This window comes from Crassostrea angulata, chromosome 3 (genome assembly GCF_025612915.1).
Source record: "Crassostrea angulata isolate pt1a10 chromosome 3, ASM2561291v2, whole genome shotgun sequence".
In the NCBI taxonomy this organism is placed as follows: Eukaryota; Metazoa; Mollusca; class Bivalvia; order Ostreida; family Ostreidae; genus Magallana; species Magallana angulata.
Genome location: NC_069113.1, coordinates 26,921,333 through 26,948,499, shown reverse-complemented (window position 1 = coordinate 26,948,499; position 27,167 = coordinate 26,921,333). Strand labels below are relative to the sequence as shown.

The 27,167-nt window shown below is 35.5% G+C and overlaps 1 protein-coding gene across 11 annotated transcripts in view; it reads left to right on the top strand.

Moving 5' to 3' along the window:
- LOC128175353 (dynein axonemal heavy chain 6-like) overlaps nt 1–27,167 on the top strand; it is a 57,382-nt gene that overhangs the window by 16,383 nt on the left and 13,832 nt on the right. For 4 of the 11 annotated variants that reach the window (XM_052840910.1, XM_052840909.1, XM_052840901.1 and 1 more), the window contains 48 exons: nt 764–819; nt 1,064–1,205; nt 1,497–1,704; nt 1,798–1,948; nt 2,335–2,438; nt 2,550–2,782; nt 2,973–3,095; nt 3,351–3,524; nt 4,278–4,496; nt 4,588–4,874; nt 5,485–5,714; nt 5,912–6,102; nt 6,442–6,522; nt 6,664–6,822; nt 6,980–7,101; nt 7,315–7,486; nt 7,629–7,736; nt 8,059–8,168; nt 8,272–8,346; nt 8,464–8,551; nt 8,731–8,981; nt 9,237–9,468; nt 9,688–9,956; nt 10,230–10,496; nt 10,665–10,839; nt 11,205–11,441; nt 11,742–11,981; nt 12,324–12,593; nt 13,114–13,369; nt 13,845–14,025; nt 14,458–14,484; nt 15,596–15,834; nt 16,066–16,335; nt 16,647–17,134; nt 17,242–17,330; nt 17,445–17,664; nt 18,071–18,241; nt 18,770–18,937; nt 20,189–20,224; nt 22,392–22,481; nt 23,030–23,227; nt 23,701–24,066; nt 24,428–24,609; nt 24,834–24,942; nt 25,333–25,458; nt 25,896–26,150; nt 26,418–26,549; nt 26,663–26,758. In XM_052840910.1, the coding sequence (XP_052696870.1) occupies nt 764–819; nt 1,064–1,205; nt 1,497–1,704; nt 1,798–1,948; nt 2,335–2,438; nt 2,550–2,782; nt 2,973–3,095; nt 3,351–3,524; nt 4,278–4,496; nt 4,588–4,874; nt 5,485–5,714; nt 5,912–6,102; nt 6,442–6,522; nt 6,664–6,822; nt 6,980–7,101; nt 7,315–7,486; nt 7,629–7,736; nt 8,059–8,168; nt 8,272–8,346; nt 8,464–8,551; nt 8,731–8,981; nt 9,237–9,468; nt 9,688–9,956; nt 10,230–10,496; nt 10,665–10,839; nt 11,205–11,441; nt 11,742–11,981; nt 12,324–12,593; nt 13,114–13,369; nt 13,845–14,025; nt 14,458–14,484; nt 15,596–15,834; nt 16,066–16,335; nt 16,647–17,134; nt 17,242–17,330; nt 17,445–17,664; nt 18,071–18,241; nt 18,770–18,937; nt 20,189–20,224; nt 22,392–22,481; nt 23,030–23,227; nt 23,701–24,066; nt 24,428–24,609; nt 24,834–24,942; nt 25,333–25,458; nt 25,896–26,150; nt 26,418–26,549; nt 26,663–26,758 (8,673 nt within the window). Of the gene's footprint in view, nt 1–763; nt 820–1,063; nt 1,206–1,496; nt 1,705–1,797; nt 1,949–2,334; nt 2,439–2,549; nt 2,783–2,972; nt 3,096–3,350; nt 3,525–4,277; nt 4,497–4,587; nt 4,875–5,484; nt 5,715–5,911; nt 6,103–6,441; nt 6,523–6,663; nt 6,823–6,979; nt 7,102–7,314; nt 7,487–7,628; nt 7,737–8,058; nt 8,169–8,271; nt 8,347–8,463; nt 8,552–8,730; nt 8,982–9,236; nt 9,469–9,687; nt 9,957–10,229; nt 10,497–10,664; nt 10,840–11,204; nt 11,442–11,741; nt 11,982–12,323; nt 12,594–13,113; nt 13,370–13,844; nt 14,026–14,457; nt 14,485–15,595; nt 15,835–16,065; nt 16,336–16,646; nt 17,135–17,241; nt 17,331–17,444; nt 17,665–18,070; nt 18,242–18,769; nt 18,938–19,507; nt 19,535–20,188; nt 20,225–20,418; nt 20,449–21,523; nt 21,551–22,391; nt 22,482–23,029; nt 23,228–23,700; nt 24,067–24,427; nt 24,610–24,833; nt 24,943–25,332; nt 25,459–25,895; nt 26,151–26,417; nt 26,550–26,662; nt 26,759–27,167 lie in introns of all 11 variants that reach the window. The other 7 variants (XM_052840912.1, XM_052840906.1, XM_052840904.1 and 4 more) reach the window with 7 other exon arrangements.

Here is a 27,167-nt window from a genome sequence, read left to right as displayed (position 1 = left end):
ATAACTAGTAAGTACTGAGTAGTTGATGAAAAAAATGTAACTATATGCACTCATATATTTTGATCGCTTTACAAAGTGGGGGGGGGGGGGGCAGAACGAAAATATAGGGATTTGGAAGTTAACAACTTAACAGTATACCTCTACCAAATGTTTAGTTTTATATCTTGCGTAGAATTTTCTTATTCTGGTAAAAAATAGTATTTCATGAAGGTACAATGTCAAAGATTACATGTATACAAAAAAAGTGTAAAATTCGAATACTTTACAATATTTATTTTTTGTTTTTCTACCGAGGGACCATATGGCACAATATCTTTTGAACGCCCATTGTTGCTCAGGTGAGCGATGTGGCCCCATGGGCCTCTTGTTTATTTTAATACTCTTAAAGGTACTTATTCTTAAATTTTAGTTTATGAAAATAAAAAATATATTACATCTACAACTAATAGATATATATCATATTACATATGTAATTATATGTACTAAAATAAAAGATATATACTTCTACTGGGTACTTATGCTAATGTCATAGTATATCCTTAAATATATGGACTCATTTTAAATGTCATTTTCAAAATTAACAAAAATTAATTAATTCAAGAAATTACATAATTGTTTTGAATTTGAAGGCTGTTAAAAAGAAAAATGAAAATCTTAATGCATATAGAATGAAAAAATTACATTACACTACAATTACTTATTACATTTGGAATTCACAGAAAATTTAATATGTTATGTTAACTCAAGTTTGTAATCGTTACAGATGAGTGAACATGGAACACATTCAGAGAGAAGTGATAGCATGTCCTCAGTTAGCAGGTAGGGTAACTTTTATTTATCATATTATGCATCAGCTAGGGTTCTTTTGTTCTACAATGTATATTATTTTGTCTGACTTTATGAAGATTGAAATGCAAGTAGATTATAGTTTCAAATATTGTTAAATTTCCCCAAAGTTTAAAATTATTGACTAATTATAAAATTCTTTGATTTCATTAATGTTTATAAAGTATAAACTTTTGATTTGTTGTTGACTTACTTTTTTGGGGGGTTTTGTTTCCAGACCATTTTCAGGGCGGAGCCAGAGTCTGGGCAGCAGTAGACCTGTGATCCCGGTCCCTCCCAAACCCAACACCCCCTATGAGATCCCTCACTTTGACTTTGATCAACCAGAAATTGTGGAGGGACCCCCTGATGTTGATGAGGTAATAACTCTTACTCTATGATTTTATACTCTGAAGTCTGCACATGTTTAGAATGAAAATTGATTTGAAGCTTGCTAATTACCGTAACTTAAGATAAAAGTAACATTTAAATGTTTGTTTCACTTGAGGCCATAACTTTCAAAATTTTTATGTCAGTTTCAGTAGAAACTGTCTCTATGCCCATGCAGTGAGATGTTTATTTTGAATTTAAAAAAAATCCATAAGATTCTTATCATGAGTTTCAGCAATAGGTCTTTGATAAATTTTATGAGATAAACATTTTTTTTGCAGGTGTTGGAAGAAATCAGACAGAAGGATGTGGTAGAGGAAACCATAGCCCCTGTGTTTAGCATACAGCTGGTGTTAAATGTCCCAGGAACAGAAAAAGCCACCAGAGAGGAGAGAAAGAGGCATAGACGACACAAGTCTTCAGGCAAGAGAACAGATTCCACCTCAACCCGGAAAACCGTTCAATTCCAAGACCTGGAGGAAGAATCAGGTCAGGATTAAAAAAAAATAAATTTCAATTAAAGATAAGGGATATATTCTGAAAAATTTTGATTAAATAATTTTGGTATCCTGAACTTTGCAGGGAGTGAATCTGAGTCTGAGGAGAGTGATTCTGAGGACTCGGGCGAAGACTCTGATCACAGGAGGAGGGACAGCTCCTACAGTGAAGAGTCAGATGATGAGGAGCGAGGACACAATGAGGAGTATGCTTACCCAGAGGAGCACGATAAAAGGTACTTTAATGTGAAGAGTCATAAGAAAAATGAAAAAAATTTCTGTCGTTACCGTTAACTTATTTTATTGAATACAAGAACTTTGCTTTTTTATTAAATTCATATATGATATTTGGAAAATTATGAAGTCCCTGTGTCTATCGTTTTCAATAGTAACTACAGTACATGCTTGTTTAAAGTTTTGATAAATCTGTAAACCATATATAGTAGCTGTTGTTTTTAATGATTATCTGGCATCTGAAATGTTTGTATTCACAAAATCAATTAAACAAATCACGCAAGTCTGGTGGGAATTATCATCTGATTGTTTATACATGTACTTTATCAGATTGTTTTAATATTACAGAGTGAATATTTGAGCATAATTTGTGTTCTTGTGATTTTAGGAATAAAGGAGGGAAAAAGAATTCTTATGTGTCTTTGTCTCCTACTGAATATGAATTCAAGTCTGGAATCAGAACTATCATCTGTGGATTTGAAAACACCATTGGTATTTAAAGATTTATAATTCATCATCAGCATTAAAAACTACTTCAGTTTCTACATGTCGATCTTAAATGCTATTCAATTTTATATCCCCATTTTCTGACCTTTTTTTTAGCTCAAGTTGTGTCCATGCTGAGGGATCCTAAATTGAAGGTCTTTTACTCGCCCCCTGCCAATGACCTCAGATTGAACCTTGACCTGGAAGAGGAGAGAGATAGACAGGAATACCAGCGACCTTGGCCTGACCTTGAGAATCTGTTTGGAGATGACCTTGAGTACCAGAAATACCTGACAGACATTGGATCCTACATGGCAATGCAGTTAGAACAAGTCAAACAATTCTCTCATGTGAGTTTCCCTTTGATGGAAAATGTTTTCTTAAAATACCAAAGATTGAAAACTTATATTTCACAATGCAATACAGATTTTATGTGACATTAGTGTTCTGTATATTTACATTGGAATACGTGTATCGAAATAAGACTGTAGAAATGCTGTATCTAATTGCTATTCATCATCTGTTCTTATTTGACTTTAGAACTTTGGCCAGTACTGTGAGATGGTAGACAAGAGTAAAGCCCTGGACATTGACGGCTCCATGGCTTCTCATGAATGGTCCACAGAGGAGTTCAACCATGTCCTACCAACCTTCACAGAAATGGTAGGGGATATCTGACTCTCAAAATATCCACCAATTGAAATATATCTTATTAAATATTAAAGGAATGTTTAATAAACATTGTAAAAAACATGCATTATAATAATAAGTAATGGTAAAAATGTTTTCACCCTTTTAGGAGGTAGGGGAAGGGTGATTGAAAAATCATGCAAATATTTCCATCATGTGGTATTATTGTGTGCAGTAACAGAAAATGACTATAAGTAAATTGAATCAATGAATTTTCTTTCTATTAAGGTAAGAGAAATGAGGAAGATGACGGTGAAGAGGCGATGTGCGATGATTCTAGTCATGAGCTCCAACTACCGAGACTCCTGTATGCCATATCCTCAGGAGATCATCGACAAAACTCACCACAAACTGCCGATCATCGCTAACAAGAGAAATGAAGATCTGCTCACTATCATTAAGGTAATCTTTAAAAAAATTCTTAAGAAAAAACAAAAAAAGAAGCCTAAAATGACCCCTTAATTAAATGAACATCATCATTTTATTGTCATTCTTTGTTTTCTTGGTATAGATATACATGTAAGTTTTTTTCATAATTTCCATTTTGATTGAAGCACCACAATTTAGAAATATGACATCATAAAGTTAACCTTTTTTCGGCATTATCACATTTTTAGCATAAAACAGCTTGTTTTTAAGCAGTTTTTCTTTCAGAAAGCATTGAGCGCATGCTTGAACAAACAAAATATTTTCATTAGAGATGTATCTATCCAAGACTAATAAGTGACAAAAGCATATTGCTTGTTCAAAGCTGTGCTCCATATTTTCCATTCAAAAATGATAAGAAAAATGTCTATTTTTGACTGATTTTGATTAAATTATAAAAATAGCGTTTATTCTGGTGTCATATACTGCCAGTGAGTGCAAATAAATCAAATAAATAGGTGAAAAATATATCTTACATGCATATCAATTTTTTGTAAAAAATAACATAACAATTTAATGTATTTGAATGCATTATAAAATGACAAATTATGGGGGCAGAATTTGACTCATATCACATGTAGTCCTTTCTGTATGCATTTAATTTCAGTTTTCTATTGTTTATCAATGAAAAAAGATAGAACTTTAACCATATTTTCTGTATGTTAGATTCATTTTTATATTGTTTTTTTTTGGTTTCTTTTCTCTTGATTGAATTTTTTTCTTCTCTAGGGAGCTGCAAGGAAGCTGGAAGACTACCCCAAATCTGTGGAGGAATTTGTGGAACATTTGTCTTTCCTTTCCAAGATGACTTCAGAAATCACGGCCCTGGACAAGGAGTTCCTGATTGTAAACAAACTGTTCACCATTGCGAAGGATTTCTCTGTTAAGATTGAACCAGAAGATTTGGCTCTGTATCAGACTTTGGGACCCAGTTTCCAGGGACTAAAGGTATAAAATTGTTGAGCACCATTCATAGTTTCAGTATAAGACAAAAAAATCGGAAGAAGAAATTTATATGTTTAAAATTTTTTTCCCAAAGAATGCCATACTTGTGGGTGAGGCGAAAAAAGATGAAAACATCCGTAAATTCAGCCAGGATTTGGATACATTGATCTACAATATCCGCACCAAGCTGATGGAGATCAAAAACAAGGTGCGCGACCCAGATTTGCTGAGTACGGACATCATTGCGGTGGCCGCTCTGAGTAAGCTCGACTCGATTCAGAGTGAAGTGAGCTCACTGTCCACTAAAGCCAGGAGTTACGGCAGTTACCAGGAGCGATTTGGTAGTTCACTGTCCAACTCAAAGAAGGGCATGTATGGGGAGTAAGTGAAATAGCATCTTGTCCTTGAGATTACTCTTTAATAGAATAGACCAAAACTTGTTTAAAGTGTTGATTATGAATTGGAGGCTAAATATTGATTCTAATTCCTATGAAATCTTGTTACGTAATATTGATACATGTGTATTACTTGTCCCATATGTAAAACTAAGAATTTTTGAAATACGCAGAAAAATTTAAATTTTCAAGAGGCAATCTTAAATACCTAGCAATAAGTATGTTTTAACATAAATATAGATACATGTACTGCCAATTTCTTATGTTAGTTTCTTCCCATATTATAAATTTAGAATATTGTGTTTGATTTTCTTAGGCGTGAAGTATGGTAATCTTTTCAATGTTACAAATTATTGTATTCTTTTGTTGATATTGTTCCTGTTGAAAGTTATTTCATATTATTGAGCTGGATGTTTTTTATGAAAATATTGTGATTTTGAAGAATATATCCCTCAGAGAACAAAAACTTTTACATCTACATCTACACTTGTACATCTAATTTTGCAGGATTAAAGTCATATCCATTAAATTAAAATCTCAAAAGTTGAGATCATTTTAGCATTACAATATCTTTTAACTGCCTGTAAACTTCTCAGGGAGTACATGTTGATGGACCGGTATGACAGCCAAAGTGCCTCCGAAATTCAGGCTGACCTGTCCGACATTGAGCGCGACCTGACCTTGAGACAGTTGCTATGGCAATCTCAGGAGGAGTGGGACAAGTTGTATGGGGAATGGACAGCCACACCCTTTGATTCTCTCCAGGTGGAGCAACTGCAGAAGAATGTCAACAGATTTACTCAAACTGTGTACATGCTGGAAAAAGGTGAGTTTTGTTGTGTGATTTTATGTTTTGTTTTGACATTTAAAATTCATTATATCTTTAACATTGTTTTTATTTTAGATTTTTGTCTCTTTTGAAGTAAATTTTTGACTGAGATTTTTTAGGCTGACAATTTTGAATGTAGGAAAGTTTTTTTTTTGCAACGCAGTTTCCTGGGATGTATCTTTTGATCTTCTTAGGCTTGCCATCCAATGAGGTCCTGCCAATTTTGAAGGAGAAGGTGACGGAGTTTAAGCATGGCATGCCTGTGATAACATCCTTAAGGAATCCATCCCTGAAGGCTCGGCACTGGCAGCTGATAGAGAGGCTGATCCAAAAATCCATTGCCAGAGACAAAAACTTCACACTGGCTAACCTCTTGGAGATGAATGTAAGTCAAAACTCAAACAGAAAATGAAATATTCAGTTCCTGTTTAACATTTCAACATTCCTTGGTTCAATTTCAAACATTTTCATGAACAGTACTGTAGGTTTATTATCACACATGAGGAATTAATTTCCACGTAAACTCGTGAGAAGCAATCCTATTTTAAAATCTGGCTTTTATTTTTAAGACAGTTTTGAACTACTGAAAATTATAACAATAAATTGGTTCTTGGAATTTTATAGTCTCACAATTTATACAAAACAGCCAAAGTGCGGAAATCCTTACTCACGAAAAATATGGAATATACAGTAAATGATTAGACACTTGTACTTTTTCCCCCAGATTTTCAAGCATAAGGAAAAGATTCAAGAAATCTCTACCAAGGCCAGCAATGAAGCCACATTGGAAATTATGCTGGAGAAAGTATGAAGCTTGTAGAATATAGATTTTTCTTTTAAAACATTGTCACATTACATTCCTCTTGTCAATGCCAGAAGATACACCACCATTCATTTAACTCTACCTCAATAAAAAAACAGCAGAATCTTTTTGTTTGATTTACAGATTATCAACTTGTGGCAGAACACAGACTTCCATCTCTCTCCCCATCAGGGCAGAGACACATTTATTATTGCTGGAGCAGATGACATCATGGCTCAGTTGGAAGAGAGCCAAGTTACCATAGGAACCATTAAAGCCTCTAGATACATTGCGCCAATCCAGGTTCAAATACTTTTATCATTCTCTCAAATATAACAATCAACTTCCTTTCTTCTGTACCAATATTATCTCATTAAGAAAAAAAACAAACTTGTTTGATGGTAGATTTTTACCTGATTTAAAAAATTCATCATCATTACGTGATTAAATGTCCTTTCAGACACAAGTTGACCAATGGGAGAGCAAACTTGGGGTATTTTCCAGGACGTTGGACGAGTGGCTCACAGTCCAACGAATGTATTTGTATTTGGAACCAATTTTCAGTGCTCCAGATATCCAAAGGTAATGGCTTTGTCACTGAAATAAGGCATTAATTATCTTAATTAAATCACAGTTCATGTATTTGTGTAAATATGTAGATATGAGAAGGTTATAAATAGATTAAACCAGTTCAATTCTTGTGAATCAAAACTTTGAATCTGTTAAATCTTAAACATATACATACCATAACTTTTCATACACTCTTTCCTAAGCAAACATTTACTTTGCATTCAGGACTTTGCCAGGTGATGCTAAGCTGTTCACTGCCGTGGACAAATCCTGGAAGGACATCATGAGGAGAGTGGAGGACCGGAGGAATGCCCTCAAAGCCGCCACCACCACAGGTACCCTGGAAACGCTGACCTCCTGTCGACAGAACCTGGAGAAAATACAGAAGAGCTTGGAGGTTTGTCTGCAGATCACTGAAACTCTATTTTTTCTATCTAGTATTGTTACAAAAACTTGAATGTTTTTATATGGGTATTGTACCCTAGTTGAAAATGAACTTGATTTTAAATGATATTTTATTCACCATGTTTCCATTATAGGAATATTTGGACTCTAGAAGAGTGGTCTTCCCCAGATTCTACTTCCTCAGTAATGATGAACTGTTGGAGATTTTGGGAGCCCAGTCTAAAGACCTCAATGCTGTACAGGTATGGAAGATATCATTAATACTGTATACAGTATACAATGCTGTACAGGTATGGAAGATATCATTAATACTGTATACAGATTCAAACAGTTTTGCCCTGTCTTGAATTCGCCCAGACACAGTTGTGTTTGAAGAGAGATAATTTGAGACATTAGAATTCACCCAGTCTTAATTTTGCCCGCTGACAACAAAGCAAAATGGGTTGCATATGAATATTTCCATGTAAACAGAAAATAATAACATGAAATAAGCCAATTTTTCAAACTAATTTTGATGAAATCTGTGTAAATGTTTTTTTGTATTTTATTGATTTTAATTTGTAGCCACATCTTGGCAAGTGTTTTGGAAATATCAAATATTTGGAGATTGGACAAAATCCTCCTACCATTAAAACCATGATCTCTTCTGAAGGGGAACGGGTTGCCATGCCAAAGTACGTAGACTGTAGCATAACATCTTTATTCTACCATGAATTCTGCTGTCGTATTGGTTAATTATCATCAATATTTCACAATGTATATGAATATTTATGACAGGAACATACGAGCCAGGGGTTCTGTGGAGCAGTGGTTGGTCTATGTGGAGAACGGAATGATAGACACTGTTAAAAAGTGAGTGGATATTGTACCATAAATTTTGCAGCATTGTGTCCAGGAAATAGAATGTTTGATCAATTTTAAAATTTGATATTCTCTTGGTCTTTCACCTCCATAATGTTCTTCGACCAGGCACCTGAAGCTTGGATTGGCTGACTGGCTTGGAGCGGATAACAGGGAGTGGGTCCTGAAACATCCCGGTCAAGTGGTACTCACAGTGGTAAGTGGTTACAAAAGTCCACCAACAGAATGATCTTTCCACACCCAAAATTACTCTAGCATTGTGTACTTGGTGTAAGGTAGGGATAACGGAAAACTGATACTTCAATATTCTCATTTTATTGGGATGTAAATTTATTTTAGGGATAAAAAAAAAATTGGTTTTTTTTTCATTTTTAGACCCAGATTATGTTCAATAAGAACATTGTCCAGTGTTTTGACCTGCCCAACGTGGTAAACAGCCTGATTGAGGTGAAGGATAAACTGGTGGACTCGCTGAATGATTTGGCTCGCATGGTCTCCGGCAACATCCTGTCTCATCAAAGGGAGAGCATCATGGCACTGCTGACCATCAATGTACACAACAGAGACATTCTCCTGGACATGATAGACCAACAGATCCAGAAGGTGGACGACTTCATGTGGACCAAGTAATATATAATTAATATTGTCTAGTTTCATAAAAAAGGATATAAAGTTTTTATTTCAATGTGGTGTTTGGTCTGATATATCTCAAAAGGATCAACACGTGATTCATGGATAGGTTAATAGAAATACAGGAAGCTTAAGTTTCTGTATAATACTAATTCTCTGATGAAAGTGGAAAATTTCTGTGTGTGTCCAAATTTTTGTAAGGAAAACCCCAATGCAATGTCATAACCAGAGCTCTTTGATTCAATTCATAGGCAGCTAAGATATGAGTGGGACGAGCAGAGTAACAACTGCTTTGTGATGCAGTCCAATGCCAGATTCCAGTACGGTTATGAGTATCTGGGCTGTTCCCCCCGCCTGGTCATCACCCCCCTCACTGACCGCTGCTACCTCACCCTGACAGGTGCTCTACACCTGCATCTAGGTGGGTCTCCTGCGGGGCCTGCAGGAACAGGGAAAACTGAAACTATCAAAGATCTGGCCAAGGTGAGTCTTCAAAAGGAAATATAAACTGGATTTTTTAGAGGAGCAAAGTCAAAAAGCTCATATAGGATTAAATGTCTCTTTTGTATACATGTATTGTTTTTCGATTCATAAGTAGTCAGGAAATACTAGTTTTTATTTGGATTTTTATGTGAAATAGAGTTGAATAGCCCATATAAGATTTAAATGGATGTTTTATTTATGGAATTTGGATTTTTAAAGGGAGTTGGAAAGCAGTGTGTGGTGTTTAACTGTTCTGAGGGGCTGGAGTACCACACCCTAGGGAAGTTCTTCTCCGGTTTGGCTCAATCTGGAAGCTGGTGCTGCTTTGATGAGTTCAACCGGATTGACCTGGAGGTCCTGTCTGTGGTTGCCCAACAGATCCTGATGATCAAACAGGCCAAAGACCGCGAGGACCTTAGGTTTATGTTTGAGGGCAAAGACATCAAACTCAATCCAACCTGTGGATATTTCATCACAATGAACCCCACGTAAGAATATTTGTTCTGTGTCCTCAGAAACTTCTATATGGGGTAGGCTGCTCTTTTTATACTCAGATTTATTTCTTACATGTAGTTACTTTTATTTTCATGCTCCACCTTTTACATATTCTATTTTTTACTTAACAATTTTTACTCAATTTTTATTGCTTTCAAAATCTTTTACCTGTAGTTTCTACCTTTAAAAATAGTTTTTTATTTTCAATTTGTGTTTTCCTTCGACATTAATCTAATCTCATGTTTACAACATGTGTGCCTTTATAGATATGCCGGTAGAGTCGACTTGCCAGACAACTTGAAGTCCCTCTTCCGTCCAGTGGCCATGATGGTGCCTCACTATGACCAGATTGCAGAGATCATGTTGTTCTCTGAGGGCTTCATCGCAGCCAAGTCCCTGTCCAGGAAAATCGTGAACCTGTATCAGCTGGCCAGCAGACAACTGTCTCAACAGGACCACTACGACTTTGGGATGAGAGCCATCAAGTCTGTTCTAGTGATGGCAGGGCATCGGCGATACAAGGAACAGCACAAGTAAGAGGAGGCGGAAAAAAAAATATAGAGTCTCAAAATGTCAGTGCCAGAGATTCATGCAGAGCTCAAGTTCAAAAACAATGTCTGCATCTTTCACCTATTCTGTATTTCGAAAACACATTAATAGTATGAAACCAAAAAATAGCCTACGATAAACTTTAATTGTAGGGGTGACCACAGCAGAAACCTGACAGAGAATGTTGAGTCCTTCATCCTGATCCATTCTCTGAGGGACGCCAACCTCCCCAAGTTCCTTGCTGAGGATGTCCCACTGTTTGAGAGCATCTTAGATGACCTGTTTCCAGGAGTTGTCCCCCCTGAACCAGATTATGGAGTTTTAGAAGTACAACATTAATCGCATTTTTAATGTCACCAAAAAGTTTGATTAAAACTAAAGTTTGAATTAATACACTTTAACCAGATTATAGAGTTCAGAAGTAAACATTTAACAATAGTAATGTCACAGAGAAAATCATGAAGTCATATTTCAGTATCCTGGAATTCCTGGGAATAGTAATTATCCTCTCTGAATCAGATTATGAAGTTGAAAAAGTACAACATTAAACAGATATTGAAAGGTCACCAGAAAAAATTAAATAAGAGATATTCCTATTATTTTGTTAAATCCACTGCAAAACCATGTGATAAAATGGTAAATGTGACAAAATTGGTTATAATCTGTTAAACATACCTTTTTTGTTTTTGTAGAAAGCCATTAACATCGCTGTGAGAGACAACAACCTCCAGAACTGGCCTCACCAGATAGACAAGGTCAAACAGTTCTACAACCAGATCATGGTCCGCCATGGAATCATGTTGGTGGGGCCCACGGGAGGGGGCAAGACCACAGTCAGGACCATTCTACAGAAGGCACTCATACTCATGCCCACCATTGTACCCCAGGACGAGAAGGAGAATGTGACCAGAAAACAGAGCCTGTTCCCAGTAAGTTTACTGTTAGAGTGTGCATGAAGCTGGGATGGAAATTTATTTCTTTAGCTCCATGTAGAGGATGTCTGATATTTTTTTTTTGCAAGTGTGCTATAAAAGAGGTGATGGAAAAGATATCTATGCATAATTATGTATTTTTAATTTTGAATTATTCAAGTGTTTGATCAAGTTGCTGATGGTATTGAAAATTAATCAACTATTGTTGACTGATGTTTACTTTGGTTTTTTGTTTCTGATTTTTTTTTTCATGGACTCACCAGGGCATCATATTGATTTTATGTACATCTTTTCTAGGGGAGTAGGCAGAAGAAGGGTCATGTAGAGCTGTTCTCTGTGAACCCCAAGAGTGTTCAGTCCTCGGAACTGTTCGGTGACTTTGATCCTTACACTAGGGACTGGACTGATGGACTCATTGCCTTGGCAACCAGAAAATTCTCCAATGAATTACAGCAACAGCATGGCACTCCAGAGGAGCATGCTGGGAGACCGGTGTCCTCGGGCAACAACATGACTAACTTATCGGAGGCCTCTCAGGTAATATCTATCTAAAGGAACATTTTTTATTTTTGAAAATATGTTTGATGAATTTTAGATGGTGCTGTATGATATATGATATTATTGATTAAAAAACTTTCATAGGTAGTTTTGGCACAGAATGCTACACTGAACATTTCTTTTACAGAATGATCAAATATTTGTGATACCAAATGCCTATATCCATCTTTTGTTTAAGAAGTGATATTTCCATTGAGAGATCAGCCAAAATCTACCAAACCTTATTGTCATTATTGATGCACGTGTACTTGAATATGCTTTTTTGTATGTTGTGTATTTTAAGTTAAGTAATATTAATTCCTTTTCATTTCTTTCAAACAGTCTATGATGAACGATGAGAAGGACGAAGAGGTAGAGAAGAAGGACCACATGGACAAGATGATCACCAACTGGCGGTGGCTGATTCTTGATGGGCCGGTGGACACCATCTGGGTGGAAAACCTGAACACGGTGCTGGACGACTCCAAGGTCTTGTGTCTGGCTAACGGGCACCGCATCGGGCTGCCCAACGGGATGAGGCTGGTGTTTGAGGTGGACAACCTATCAGAGGCCAGCCCCGCTACCATCAGTAGATGTGCCATGGTTTATATGGTAGGGGTCTGGTTTACAGGGTTATAGATTTGACAGTTTTATCATTACAAAAGTTTATGATCAGTTCTGTTTAGATGTCAAAATTTTCTTCCAATCTACAGTTTGATAGAATTTGATGAGTAAAGAAGCAATTAGACAAAACTTGCTTCCAGTTGATGTTAATCATTAACATTACTTTCTTAAATACCCCCTTACTGTGGATATATTAAAGTGAGTTGGGAGTCCCAATCACTGTTTCCTCCAGTATATACTACTTTGTTTCCAACTGTTTGTAATTTCAAAGTATTTTCCTCTGTTTCATTCAATTTGAGATAACAAAATTTGACTTTACTTGCGTATATGCCAGAACTCACAAACAAAGCAAGATATTCTTACAATTTGTAATGTTTTAATTATAAGTCTGCAGGGTGGCTAGCGGAGTCATATAATTTCAAGCAAAGCCTACTTAGAAACCTGTATGAAATTATATTAAATGATGTTTTTTTTTCCAGAACATGATTATTTTCTTGTTTTATTTTAGGACCCAGTAGATTTGGGATGGAGACCCTATGTGAAGACCTGGCTACAGAAACTTCCCCGGGAAATGCCTGACAGTGGCCGTCAACATCTCCAACAGCTGTTTGACTTTGCCATCGAGAAAGGACTGAAGTTTATTCGGAGGCACTCGCGCTTCCTGATGATGGAGGTCCCCGAGATGTGCTACATAATGACTCTCTGTAACATTCTGTCCTCATTTCTGGACTTCTTGTCAAAGCATGGAGGGTTTGGTGCTCCTGGTAAATTTAATTTTCTTTCTGTTTAATTGAATTTTGGGTTAACAGACAACAGGCACACTTTTACAGTGAAGGTAACTTTGAGAGAGGCCATCAGAAAACATAAGTTTAAGTATACTTGTCCTGATTTATGACGAGTTTCAATATTTTGAAAATATTTTGGATTTTTCTGCTGTTGATTTAATTCAGGAACCTTGACCTCTTGTACATCTATCATTTATCTAGGCTCTTAATGTCATATTTTGACATTTCAAAAAGAAATATAGAAAAACATCTAAATCTTCCCAATTAATTTCCTATCCTAATAAAATTGTTCCTGTAAATCATTACTGAAAATTATTTTAATTGTATGAGCATAAGTGCAGCTTATGTAAATAAACACAGCATTTTGTATTAGTACCAGTAAACATACTTCTAGCTCCACACATACTCATTATCCTATTATTGAATTGTTATCCTCTCTATCATTGAACCTCAGACAAAATAGAGACAAAAGAGGACAGCGAGGCCATCAGGCCCGAGAGTAGGGCCTCAAGTCGCAGTTCCTCGAGAGCCTCAAAAAACAAGGCCCTCAAGAAGAGGACCGCCAAAAAGGTACCCTCTAAAACAAAGGACGTCAGCTTCAAGGTGGAGGAAACACAGTCTGTCAAAAGCTCCAGGTCAGTATATTAGAGTTAGTGTTCAACATAGAAAGAGAGTAATGCACTATTTAAATTATAGATTTTCTGGATGTAGCTTTGTTTTTTATGGTTTGTTAATATATATACATAGAGGGAAAAAACTTAAAGTGTGTTAAATTGTAATTCCAAACATACATTTTAATACTTCTCATCTTGTATTGAAGATAAAAATCAACAAAATGTTAACATGATGAAGTTAATTCAAGGTGATGCTTATAATGATAATGAAAAATATTATCACAGTGTTTGCTTAATGATATAAGATATAAATTGGAAATGGGAGATGGTCGGGGTCTTACACACCGGTTTTACTAACCTTACAAGGTAGATAAAATTTACTGATTTTTTCTGTTATCTCCCTTGACAATGACAGCTATTTATGTTACTTTCTTTTTCTTTCTTTTTCTGAAGTTTTGTTAGTTCTACCCACTCTGATATGTAAGTAAATGGTGTTCCACTTTTCACACGTGACGTTTTGTGCATCGTTGATCTTTTTCAAAAGTTTCTTCTTGTTGATATACTATTTTCGAATTTCCTTTTTATGCTTCATAAGAAACATACAGTTTCCAGAACTCGAAATGAGAAAAAAAAAACATTTAATGCCGCCTTTGTTCAGTAAAACCATTTAAACAGGACCTTATAAGTAAACAAAGTTTTATTCACTTTAGATTTGATATGAAGAGGTAAAAAAAAAAAACCCATCATTGTGTAGATAAATTATAAGGAGATTTGCTTGCTGGAGAGTGGATATCATTTTGTTTATCTTTCATGTGTTTTCATTATCAGTGATATTGAGTGAATTTTACTGTAATAAATACTTCTTCAATAGGACAGTTAATTCAATCATTGATTTATGTGATAACTGAAATATTTAAAGAAAGGTAAGTATCTGTGTGAAATCAGAGAGCGACATCTACGTAGACATCTAGGCTGTCGAATACTTGAGGTTTGCCAACTATATTAGCATGCAAGTCTGGTTTTCAATTCATTGTTAATTTTTTGATGATCATCAGTGAGAGTCATTTTTTGTGGGTTTTTTTTAAATCTAGGAATTGGGGTTGGGGGGTTAGCTTCAGAACGTTAAAACTTTTTTCAACAATTTTCAACAGATATATTAATTGCTTCTTAGGCCTTGTCTTTTTTTTTCTTCATATTTTCAGTGCACACCACGTACTACACATGTTTACTTTGATTACCAATTTCATCTGGGGTTTTTTTCTTTCTTTTTTCCAAGAGGAATTTAACTTCATTTGTTTTCAGAATTAAAAAAAAATACATAAATAATTTGTTAAAAAGCAAGTTACTTGTGTACAAATGTATATGAATATGTCAATTATGAATAGGGTTTATAATGCATTTTACTACAACATTGTAAGTCACCATCAAGATTTAAGGTCATGATTTTTTTCTAAATGTGCAAGCCATCTCAGTATATGAAGGTTGCTGCATTTTCATATAATTTCTATGTTGATTTCATAATCTTTAAAGATTATCTCTGTCAAGATTATCTCCCCTTTAGTAAGATTAACACACATTTTCTCATTATTAGCACCCAAGGGGACAAGGTGTATTATCTTCAGAGGAACCCGGGCCAGCTGCTGAACATGCTGGGCAAACTGTTTGTGTTCTCGTTCACCTGGAGCATGGGCGGGATGTTTAAGCGTCAGGAGGACGGGGACGATGACGACATGATCAGGAGGGGCCAGGACAAGGGCGAGAGGGACACCAACATCTGTAACGAGTTCGACAACTTCATGCACGAGTTGTTTGAAGTGGAACCACCTCTTGGTAATTTTTTACCTGTTCAATTCTTCGAAGTTGACCTATTTATACTTTTTTAATGTTTTTGCTAAAAACAGGCTCCATCGTCCTATAAATGGGATCGACCTAATTTCCTATAATTATGGTAAACTAGCATTTTGTGCATATTGAGCCTGAAGTCAGGGAAATTTAAACATATCAGAGAATGAAAATACTGCATGGTATAAGTTTCCATCAATTCATATTTTGTGATTTCAGGTGTGAGATTGCCAACTGGAAACAAGGCTATCTACGCCTACTTCATTGACATGGAGTCTGGTAACTTTGTTGCCTGGGATGTTCTGGTCCCCAAAACCAAGTCTCTAATAGAGAAGGGAGCGGTCATAACCATAGGGGAAACCATGGGGGTCTCAGGGGGGCACAAGAAGAAGAGGGAGGAGGCCGAGATTACTCCCACTGTGGACCTCATTCGCTTCTCTTTCTTATCAGGACTTCTACTGCTCCACAAGCATCCAGTGCTTCTAACAGGTTGGTGGTTTTAAACATCATGTGATACAGGAGCTGTCAATACTTTGATTTTCAAAAGTGTTACCATTGCTCATTCCTTCAGGATTTGCAAGGAATGTGACATCTATGATATCTATAATGTGTCAGTGTTATTTAAATATAAAATAAATAGCTATATTCTGGTTTTGGAATTTTGATTCATTATCATTGAATTTTTAATGTACATGGGTTTATGTGGAGTCAGATAATCATAATAAAGATAAATAAATACAAGGTGATAGATTCTTGTTCTGGAATTTTGATTCATTGTGATTTGACTTTACTGTACATAGGTGAATCTGGAGTCGGTAAATCGGCCATTATCAACCACATGCTGAACAGACTAGGACAAGAGGGTGGAGCATCCACCAAGAGTGGCACGGTGCTAGGTCAGATCCTCAGCTACTCGGACAAGTCCAATGCTCTACTGGAGAGCATCTCCAAACTCACTGAGATGGACAACACTGACGAGTCCAAGAACATCGACGTCCTGCTGGGTACAGCCAAACCCAAGAGTACGACAGGCATCATAAGCTCCATGATTCAGTTCTCGGCCCAGACAACGTCAGCCCGACTAAAGGCCCACATCATGCACAAGCTGATCAAGAAGGGCAAGGACACAATGGGGGCCCCCCGTGGGAGGAAAGTGCTGGTGTTTGTTGACGACTTGAACATGCCAGCCCCAGAGGTGTATGGAGCCCAGCCCCCTCTGGAGTTGTTGAGGCAGTTTTTAGAGCTGGGTGGATTTTATCACGCTGGGAAAACTCATCTTGTTTGGAAGGTATGTGATTATTGGCATGTTTTTGATGAAGCATGTAACATAACATAGACTATACTGTAGATAAATGTTTTTGTGAGCTTGATGACATGGAAGGTTACATCTTTCAGGACATTTATGACGTCCATGTGGTGGCAGCCTGTGGTCCCCCGGGGGGAGGCAGGAACCCCATCAGTCCCCGACTGCTCAAACACTTCAGGTAAGTCATTGTCAACTAGTCGATATGTATCAAAGAAGCTAGACTAAATACGAGAAATGCAACCAAAGGCAGACTGTATATACAAAATCAAAAATTTGTCATTTTCTTTTTCAGTGTCTTTGCCCTTCCACAGCCATCAACAAGATCCCTTCAACATATCTACCAAGTGCAGTTAGGTCGCTTTTTCCAAGAGGGCGAGTTTGCCACTGAGGTGACTGAACTGCAGCTCCCCCTAGTGTCGGCGGCCATTGCTGTGTACTACAGGATGTGTGGCAGTATGCTGCCAACACCCGCAAAATCTCACTACACGTTCAATCTCAGAGACTTGTCCAAGGTAGAGGGGATTATATTTCATTATATTGAGTTTAAAATTCTGATTTTCAAAAAAAATTTGCAGATTTATTAATTAAAAATTGGGACACAAACTGAGGGAAATATCTAAGTTCATGGGAGCCAGTTTACATGGAATGACAGTTTCGTACAAACAAATGAGGACATACTTAATAAACTTTCTTAAAATTTTATACATGTAATGAAGATTGTTTCATGACTGATTAAGGATGTAAATTCAATTGAATTTAAATTCACTCAAATTGTACAACCCCAAAATTACACAGCATGTTTGAATTCAAATTGTATGAAGTTTACCCTCCTTTTCTTGTTATTCACACACAATTTTTAAGTCATTATCATGATTACTTGATCATCATGTAGCCTATAGTTTAGTGACCTTTCTGTAGGTAATACAAGGACTCCTACAAGCTCACGAGTCTGTGATAGTGAGCAAGGACAATGTGGCTCAGCTCTTTGCTCATGAGGCCACTCGCGTGTTCCATGATCGTCTCATATGTGCTGAAGACAGAGATACCTTCTTCCAGTTTCTTTCTGACACTCTACATGACCACTTCAAGGTAATATGGTATCCATTTTGATGATGAAGTCTACAGATATAACAACATTTAGAAGTCTCAACCACCTTTTATTTTGCAAAGTTTGCAAGACCATTGTTGTTGTACATATTGTGTTACATGTGTACACAGTCTTTTTAAGTCTTTTGTATCTGTTTAAGATATTAAACATATATAGACTTGATTGCAAGATTAGTCAATGTGAACTAGTTTGCCACAGGTACTGTAAATTCCTTATTTTACGCGAGTACTTAATTCAGCGACTCCACTATTATGTATCATATAGCGAGAATATGAAATCGCGAGCACCAATTTTTAAACAAAAAATTCTATAGTTCAACTGTCTGAACAATAAAAGCAGGACTTTATAATCCGCAAGGGTTGCTTCTTGCAATTTACATGGATATTAATTCCTTGCGTTTAATTGGGAATCTACAGTTTATCACCTAGTAGAGTTCTCGCAAATAAAAATTGGTTTTCAGTAACTGAAGATTATTTTTTTAATCGTCTCCCCTCTTTATACCCTATCAGGTCAAATGGAGTCAGGAGAAACTGATGAAGGAGCAGGTACTGTTTGGAGATTTCTTCGAACTGCAGGAATCCAAGACCGCTCGAGTGTACCACCCCATGTCGGACCGCAACAAGCTCTCCCAGATACTGGAGGAGTACTACCTCCGGATGAATTACGGCAACACCAAGGTAAACAAAATAAAAAACCATAGAGAGACTGTGATTTATACAATGTATCCCTATTCTTGTGCCAGTGTTCCTTCCATTTCATGTTCAACATCCTCAATCCTGCCTGCTTGCTTGTTTTTCTAAAACAAAAAGAATTATTTCATTTGTTTGTTTGTTTTTTTTTAGTCTGTTTATCCTTTATTGAATCCTGTAGCAATAATTGCAACCTATTGTTCAGTTAGAGGCAACCTTATATCCTAAAACTGCTTCAAATCTCGTTTTGAATCGCTCAATCTGGAGAATTGATTTATTAATGATTCTTTATCACTTATATAAGTTCATATAATTTTTTTTTTATAATTCAGTTTAACTAAAAAAAAATTTGCCTTTGATAAATACTGTGGCAATTAATTACAAGTTTGTTGAGCATCAACATGGCATATTGTTTTAGCCTTATATTTACAATTCCTGTTGCAGTCTGGATCACTCTGTCGATGGTTAGGTACTTTACACTAAGGCACACAATGTTGTTGATCGTTCCTTGGTGTTTGATACATGTAATGCATGTGACATGATGCATTCTTTTTATAGCCACATGAAGAACCTATTGACTATCAGGTAGCAATAATGTGCAATCATCACACAATGTGTATTTGTTATATAATAAAGCCTATATACATGTATTCTGTTGTGGAGAATTGCAGGCAATAGGTTCACAGCCAAACAAAAACCGAGTTTGTGTTTTTATATTTATTCTGCTTTATTTGGTAAAAGGCTTATATATTATATCGATATTTTTCAAATTCCTATTTATTAAGCACAGATATATTTATTTTTCTTATTTATTCAATAATGTTTGTTTAAATATTTCACATCAAGTTTGTTGCATATACATGTATCATAATTTTGGGGGTGTACTTTATACAACTATACCTAGGTAAACATATGTAATTATGTATACAGGTTAAAAAGTGAATGCTTATATATACATGTATATCTCTTCAGCTTTTTTTTCTCATCAAATACATTTTTACAAAATCCAGTAAATTCACAGATGAATTAATATATATAGTTACATGTATTATATTTCATTTTGTGTAATTATGACGATATTTATTTATTTACTAAAGTAGAAAATAAAGATATCATCATAATTACACAAAATTTGTGACACATGATTTTGTTCATCATTCACTGCTTCTCATATGAATACCTATAGACAATTATTAATTGAAAATCATTTTAATTTATGAAAATTTGTTGAATTTAAAGGAAGATAGCAGCAAAATGATGTATAGAACCTTGACCGTAAGTCAGAGCGAAATAACCAAACAACAAACAGTGTAATGGCAGTAAATAACAGCTTCGTATCAGTCAATCAAAGAACAGGCTATTTCAGATATCAACCCCCCCCCCATCCACCCTCCCCTTCCCATATTTTAAACTTTATCGGCATGTGTTTATTTACATTGATTGATTCCAAGAATTTTTTTTACATACAGAATGCCTATATTGCTCTACTAAAGAATAATGTAAGGACATTTCTCTTTTGACAATGGGTTTGGTAATTTTGGACACATTTGGTAATATAGACCTTGGAAGATTTTCTTCTCGGTTCAATTTCTTCCTTTTTAACCCAAAGAAGGGTTTTAATTTCATTGTGGCAGGGCCACTCTTACATCTCTTCTATTGGATGTTTCTTGCTTTATATATATATGGGTCATAATAAAAATGTACGGGTATTTTCCCCACCCCCACCCCTTTGTGTACAGTACAGAAATATCCAATGTCTGCAGCATTTTCTGATACTTCTGAAATAGCTTTTCAAATCGATGCATGCATGTATGTGTACATTAAAGAGAAATAACAAATTTAATACATGTAATGAATATTAACAAGTGAGATGAACTTCTAACCAGATGTGTAAGGTTGGGGTCAATTTTACATGGATACCAATTACCGATACAATGTACTAACAGTAATAAAATACTTCCTATTGCTCAAATGGAATTCTCTTAAATATTATTTGCTCTATATTTACCGTAGTTGAAATATTCATGAAACAATAAATACAATTATTTTTGGAAAAATATATGATAGAAACTGGGACTGATTCCCTGCGGTTAGGGCAAGGTTATTTTGTTGAATGTATTTCAAATATTCTAATACAACAGTGTAAGTTTTCAAGATATTTTACTGTTCTTAAACAACATGATATGGAGAATAGAATGAACAAATCGGTAGATCGCGCACAATGCATGCATGGCTTTCAGACCTATGGGTTAATTATTATAAATTAGTAGATACTATTGAATTAGTACACTACAGTATTATTGACCATCATTATGCACCCAGGTGCACCTGTAGACATTAGAACCCACCTCAATATTGTGTGTATCAAGTGGCAAATACATAACAAGAAATCAATGGTGTTGGTGCGGGAAAATAAATGGGAATGTTTTTGGTGGAAATTTAATTTCAATTTCTTTTTTTTTTCAGCAGTTTGACTCATGTTCATTTAAATATATTAACATGTGGAATGAAAGTTAATTAGATGAATGGATTAATCCATTATTAATGGATAAATATTACTTGTGTATTTTCTAGCTAAATATATTTGGTGTGATAATCAAGGTAATATCTGAGAGTTTTTCAATCATAAAATAGATTTTACAATTCTAACTGAATTCATGCTTCTGTACTTGAAAGTGTTTCTTTTTAGTTGTGTCTTTTATTTTTTATTATACTTTTAATTTTTTTTTCATTAGAATTTGATCAATTTGAAAAGTTTCATTATATATTTCGTTTTGAACCACTAGGATTTAATTTCATTCACTCATTTTATATGAAAATTTTAGTTTGTGATTGAAGTTTTTTATCAATTTTTTCAATATTTAAAAAAAATTCGGAAAGATTCTAAAAATTTCATTCAGCATTTTTATAGGTTATGTCAAATTCTCAATATCATCTGAATTTATTTCTTAAGGGTCAAAGTGATTTAAAATTTATTATCAAATAATTTGTATTAGTTTCATTGAATCATTTTGTTTCAAGAATTCTGGAAGAATTTCTTAGTGATGAATTTAAAAGTTATCCTTTTCACAGTGTTTGATTTCATAGTTTTATAGAACTATAAGAATAGGGTGAAATGCTATTGGTAAGAAGCATAAGGCCTTACTTTTTACGTTTAGAGCCACAATTAAAGTATCTGTGTGAATTTAATGAAAAAAGATCTTAGTTCTTGAATTTCTTTCCATTTTCATCAGATGAATATTTTTATACTTTTGAAAGTTATATTTATTTATCTAATATAAAGATATTAAATTTATTTGTTCAATTTTGTTGATATTTTTTTTGCGCAATCATGCTCATTTGAACGCAAAGTTTGCTTGTCATACCAATTTCTGCCACTATATTGTATTGATTCATTCTACTTTGAGATTGAAGTAAATGTTGAGGATTTTCATTTGTTCAGGCTACACAGATGGTGTTTTTCAAAGATGCAGTGGAACACATCACACGGGCAGCCAGGGTGTTTAGGCAGCCCGGGGGTCACATGTTGCTGGTAAGAGTCACACAGAGGACATTTACTGTTTAGAGGAATATGTCATGCCCCATGTTCTTTCTGCTCAGTTAAGTTAAAATATTAGAATATTTTCTCCTGCTTTAGACTCACCTAAACAGTGTTATGTTTTGATATTAAATAATAAAGCCCTTTTCAAATTCATTCAATAACAATAAAGACTATTTGGATGAAAAAAAACCACACTCACACAGTGTCAAGTATTTCTGAGGATATATTGTAGTAACATTAATTTTCTTAAACTCATATTTAAGTGAATTTTTTTCTGTAAATTGAATCTATGATAACCTAATTTGCTTTCACATATCTCTAATTTAGCAACCTGCCAAGGACAGCTTATTTTTTTTAATTAACCCAGTTACAACACTATCTATTCAATATAATAGTATAATAATTTTTTTGTTGTTGCTTGAAATGAGTAAATAACTCTTATGGTAAAAATGTTGTTACAGGCTGAATACATGATATGTTTGATGTACCAGTAAGCATGTTTCACTGTAACCAAATTCAAACTTGGTGCACTTCCACAGGTTGGTATGGATGGGACAGGAAAGTCCACCATTGTACAGTTGGCCAGTCACATAGCGGGATGTGAACTGTTCAAGCTCTCCCTCCACCGTGGCTACGGCACCACCGAGTTCAGGGAGGACCTGACCAAGGTGTTCAGGTACAGTGGCGTCAAAGGTGCAAAGATCGTCTTCCTTCTGACAGACTCGGACATTGTCAAGGTGAGAATTTTTTAGTACTGGAATAGTTATGATATATTGCAATTTGGAGGAGAAAGTGTTGTGTTAAATCTATAACCAGTATGATTTTAAAGTCAGTATTATTTAGAAAATGTCAGTTGTTTTCTACAAAATTAAATACTGATACCTGTTAGTATTAAGTTTCAAATAATCTGATCATACTTCTAACAGTGCCAGCTGAACAAATTAATGTCAATTTAATGGATGAGCTAATTAACACGTGTTGTTAAAATAACTGGCTTGTGGGAACATGGAAACACAATTTCTTTTCACTGTGAGATGACTAAACTGTTTAATTTACAAACGATGTAATCCCAAGTAATTTTTGCATGTGAGGTATCAATGAAATTGATGAAAATTGAGTCACCCTAAAGAATGATGATTGCATGTTGTTTCAAAATATTAAAACAATTGGTAATACATGTAGTATAACCCTTATTGGGTGCTCTTTTTAGGAATCATTCTTGGAGGACATAAACTGTATCCTGAACTCTGGTGAAGTTCCAGACTTGTTTGACTCCGAGGAGAGGGATGGAATCCGAATGGATCTCAAACAGGCCGCCTCAGAGGCAGACATTCCAGACACCCAGGAGTCCGTTTACCAGTTCTTTATCCACCGAGTCAGACAAAACCTCCACGTGGTGCTCACCATGAGTCCGGCTGGTGGAAAATTCCGCCAGCGCTGCCGCATGAACCCAGCCCTAATAAACTGCTGTACCATTGACTGGTACGATGAGTGGGACGACGATGCCATGCTCAATGTGGCTCAGGTCTTCTTCTCCAATGCTGAGTTCATCACCAGTGAAGGATCAGATATTGAGGTCAGTAGAAATGACTCAAATGTTTCTCGAGTTCTTTTGATTGAATTTCAGTCTTGCAGAACTCAATACACATGTACATTTACTTATTTACATCAGATATTGTTTACCAGTAAATAAAGCTTCAGCTTTTGTCAGTTATCCTTCATAGTACATTTGTACTGTCCAAACATAAATTTCTCTCCCAAATACTGTTATTTATCATAATCATTAAGTAATAGAATGATACAGTACTATTCAATTGTGCTGATGAGGAATAAATTAATGCTGACTAGCAATTTTTGTATTTCAAATGGCTCTGTACTCAGATGATCTGATACAGGCCCTCAGAGTTGAGATTATAACACCTGTTTGTTACCTCTAGGCACTGAAGACAAAGGTTGGCCAGGTGTGTGTGGAGATCCACAAGTCGATTGGGCGGATGTCGGTGCGGTACTGGGAGGAGATGAGGAGGCACTATTACTCCACCCCAAGCAGTTACATGGAGCTCATCCGACTCTACTCCAAGATGCTCAAGGAAAACAAGGCAGAGTTTGTCAACAACAAGTGAGTTGGGCATCATTTATGTAGTAATAATTTCTAAGAACTTAGTTTAAGCTGAAAATTTTACTGAAGGTGAAGGGAGTTTTATATTATTAGCTAAGCAATTACTGAACCTTCACTTTGAAAAAATTGTGATATTTTTTTAAAAGTTTGAATTCTTTTCTGAAAAAAAAAATCAAGCAGTTATGACATAGAAAAAAGTACTATTAAATGGTTCATTTTTACAGAAATCGACTGAATGTTGGTCTGTTTAAATTGTCTGAGGCCAACTCACTGGTTGGAGAAATGTCCGTGGAACTTGAGTCTCTCGGTCCAAAGATTGAAGAGAAACAAAGAGTATGTAGTGCATTCATTTCACCTTGGTTATGTATCCCAACAAAATATTAATGCAAAGGTATTGTGCTCCAATGTACCACTCAGACTTGCAGTACTTATCAACTTGTAATGATAAAGCAATAGTTGCATGTATTAAGTCAGCCTTCCTTTTAGAAATTGAATAGGACAAGATTTATATTCAGTAAAACACATCTATAGCAATCACACCTGTAAAGAATTCATACTTAACTGGGAAGTCAGGTTCATTCCCTCATATCTTGAATCTTATTATGAACTTAGTATGCATAAACTTGATTTAAGTATTTCTTTGACTGAAGTATTCTGTATTTTGGAATTGTGTAGATTAACTGAATAGATTGTAGGATTATATCCTTTGTATCCTTTGCCTAGGACACAGAGATCCTACTGGAGCAGCTGAAGAAGGATCAGGAGGCTGTGGAGGAGGTTCAGGAGATCGTGGAGCAGGAGGAGGGCGTGATGCAGAGGGAGACCCAGATTGTACAGGACTATGCCGACGTAAGTCTATGTCCTCATAGTCTGTCCGGATTAGTTGTGACAGAAAGCAGTACAGAAATCAAACTTTTCATTGAGATTACCTTGACCTATTTCATTGTTTGGTTTCATGGAAATTGAAATGTTTTATGGAAATGATCCCAATGATTGTTGTGTTAGTTATTTATTCCATTAAAAATGTATTTTACAAGGCATATTTTTAAAATTATAAACAGCTGTCAATGCTGAATTTTAAAAGATGGGGCATATATACACAATTACCCTTAGAAGTCCATATCCAGTAATTCCATTGTAACTAACATCATGTTTTCTCTGCATGTAAAATGTGTGCTGCGCAGCAAACTTCGAGTATTTTTTTTTTTTATTCCATAGAACTGCTGGTACATGTATTAAAATTTAAAAAAAAAAGAGGAAAAAACATTTTTGGGTTTTTATAACAGGAATGTCAGCGAGACCTGTCCTCTGTCATCCCAACCCTGTTCATGGCTACAGAGGCTCTAGACACCCTGGACAAGGCGGCCATTTCTGAGATCCGAGTGTACACCAAGCCCCCGTTCCTGGTGATGACAGTAATGGCTGCCGTCTGTATCCTGCTGCAGAAGAAGCCGGAGTGGAGTGTGGCCAAGACACTGCTGGGAGACCCCAACTTCCTAAAGAGACTCAAACAGATAGACAAGGACAGCCTACCAGACAAGGTGAAGATATGATTAAAATTGAAATTTAGAACAAATCCAGTTGAACATATATGGTCATAAGAACCATGAGAATAAACAATTGATGTTATAGTAAAGATATTTTTATTCTTGTTCTTCTCTGGCATTTAGCTACATGTAAATGTATGTTGTTTTACTGTATTTTCAATTCTAGGTGACATGCATTTAAATGTAATTTATTGCAAATCATATTACAGTTATAAATAAATTTCATATTGATTTGTACTTTAGAATTTTCACTCTTCATAGGTTTTCCACAAGCTGAAAAAATACTCGAAGAATCCAGATTTCAATCCGGATAAAGTTGGAACAGTGTCCTATGCTTGTAAATCCATCTGTGCCTGGGTGTTGGCCCTGGAGCACTACAATGAAGTCTACAAGGTCAGTCAGACAGAAATGATAAAAAAATTATTGTGATTATTCTAAAGTCAGGATTTAATCTAAATTTTTTAGTATAGTTTAGCCTTTTTATCAAGAAAAATTTCTCTGCATAGATGGTAAAACCAAAACAGAGGAGAGTACAAGAGGCCAAGGAGGCCCTACAGCTGGCAGAGCAGAGTCTGGCCCAGAAACAGAAGAGTCTCAAGAAGGTAGCTAGGCCCTTAAGGAGGCCGATTTGGGTTTTTTTGCGGAAAAACTACAACAGCATAACTCTTTATTTTTTAACCATATGTAATTTAAACCAACTCTAGTTTATTTGCGAAGGTTCATGAAAATAGACCGTCTGGTTCTTTTTAGGGACCATCTCAAAATAGAGGTACAGTTACTATAGGAATATATAGGAAACTGTCATTTTCCGCACATCAAAGCAGTTTAAAAAAATACTACAATAGTTTTTATTCTAAAATTTTTACATATGATTAGCAATATCATTTCCTACCTTATATGTTAAAAAACACAAAATTCTACCCTCTGGTTTTTAGTGGGGGCCATCTCAAAATATTAAAATGCACCAAAGTTTGCTATATATTTGGATCATCACGAATGATGATTGGTATA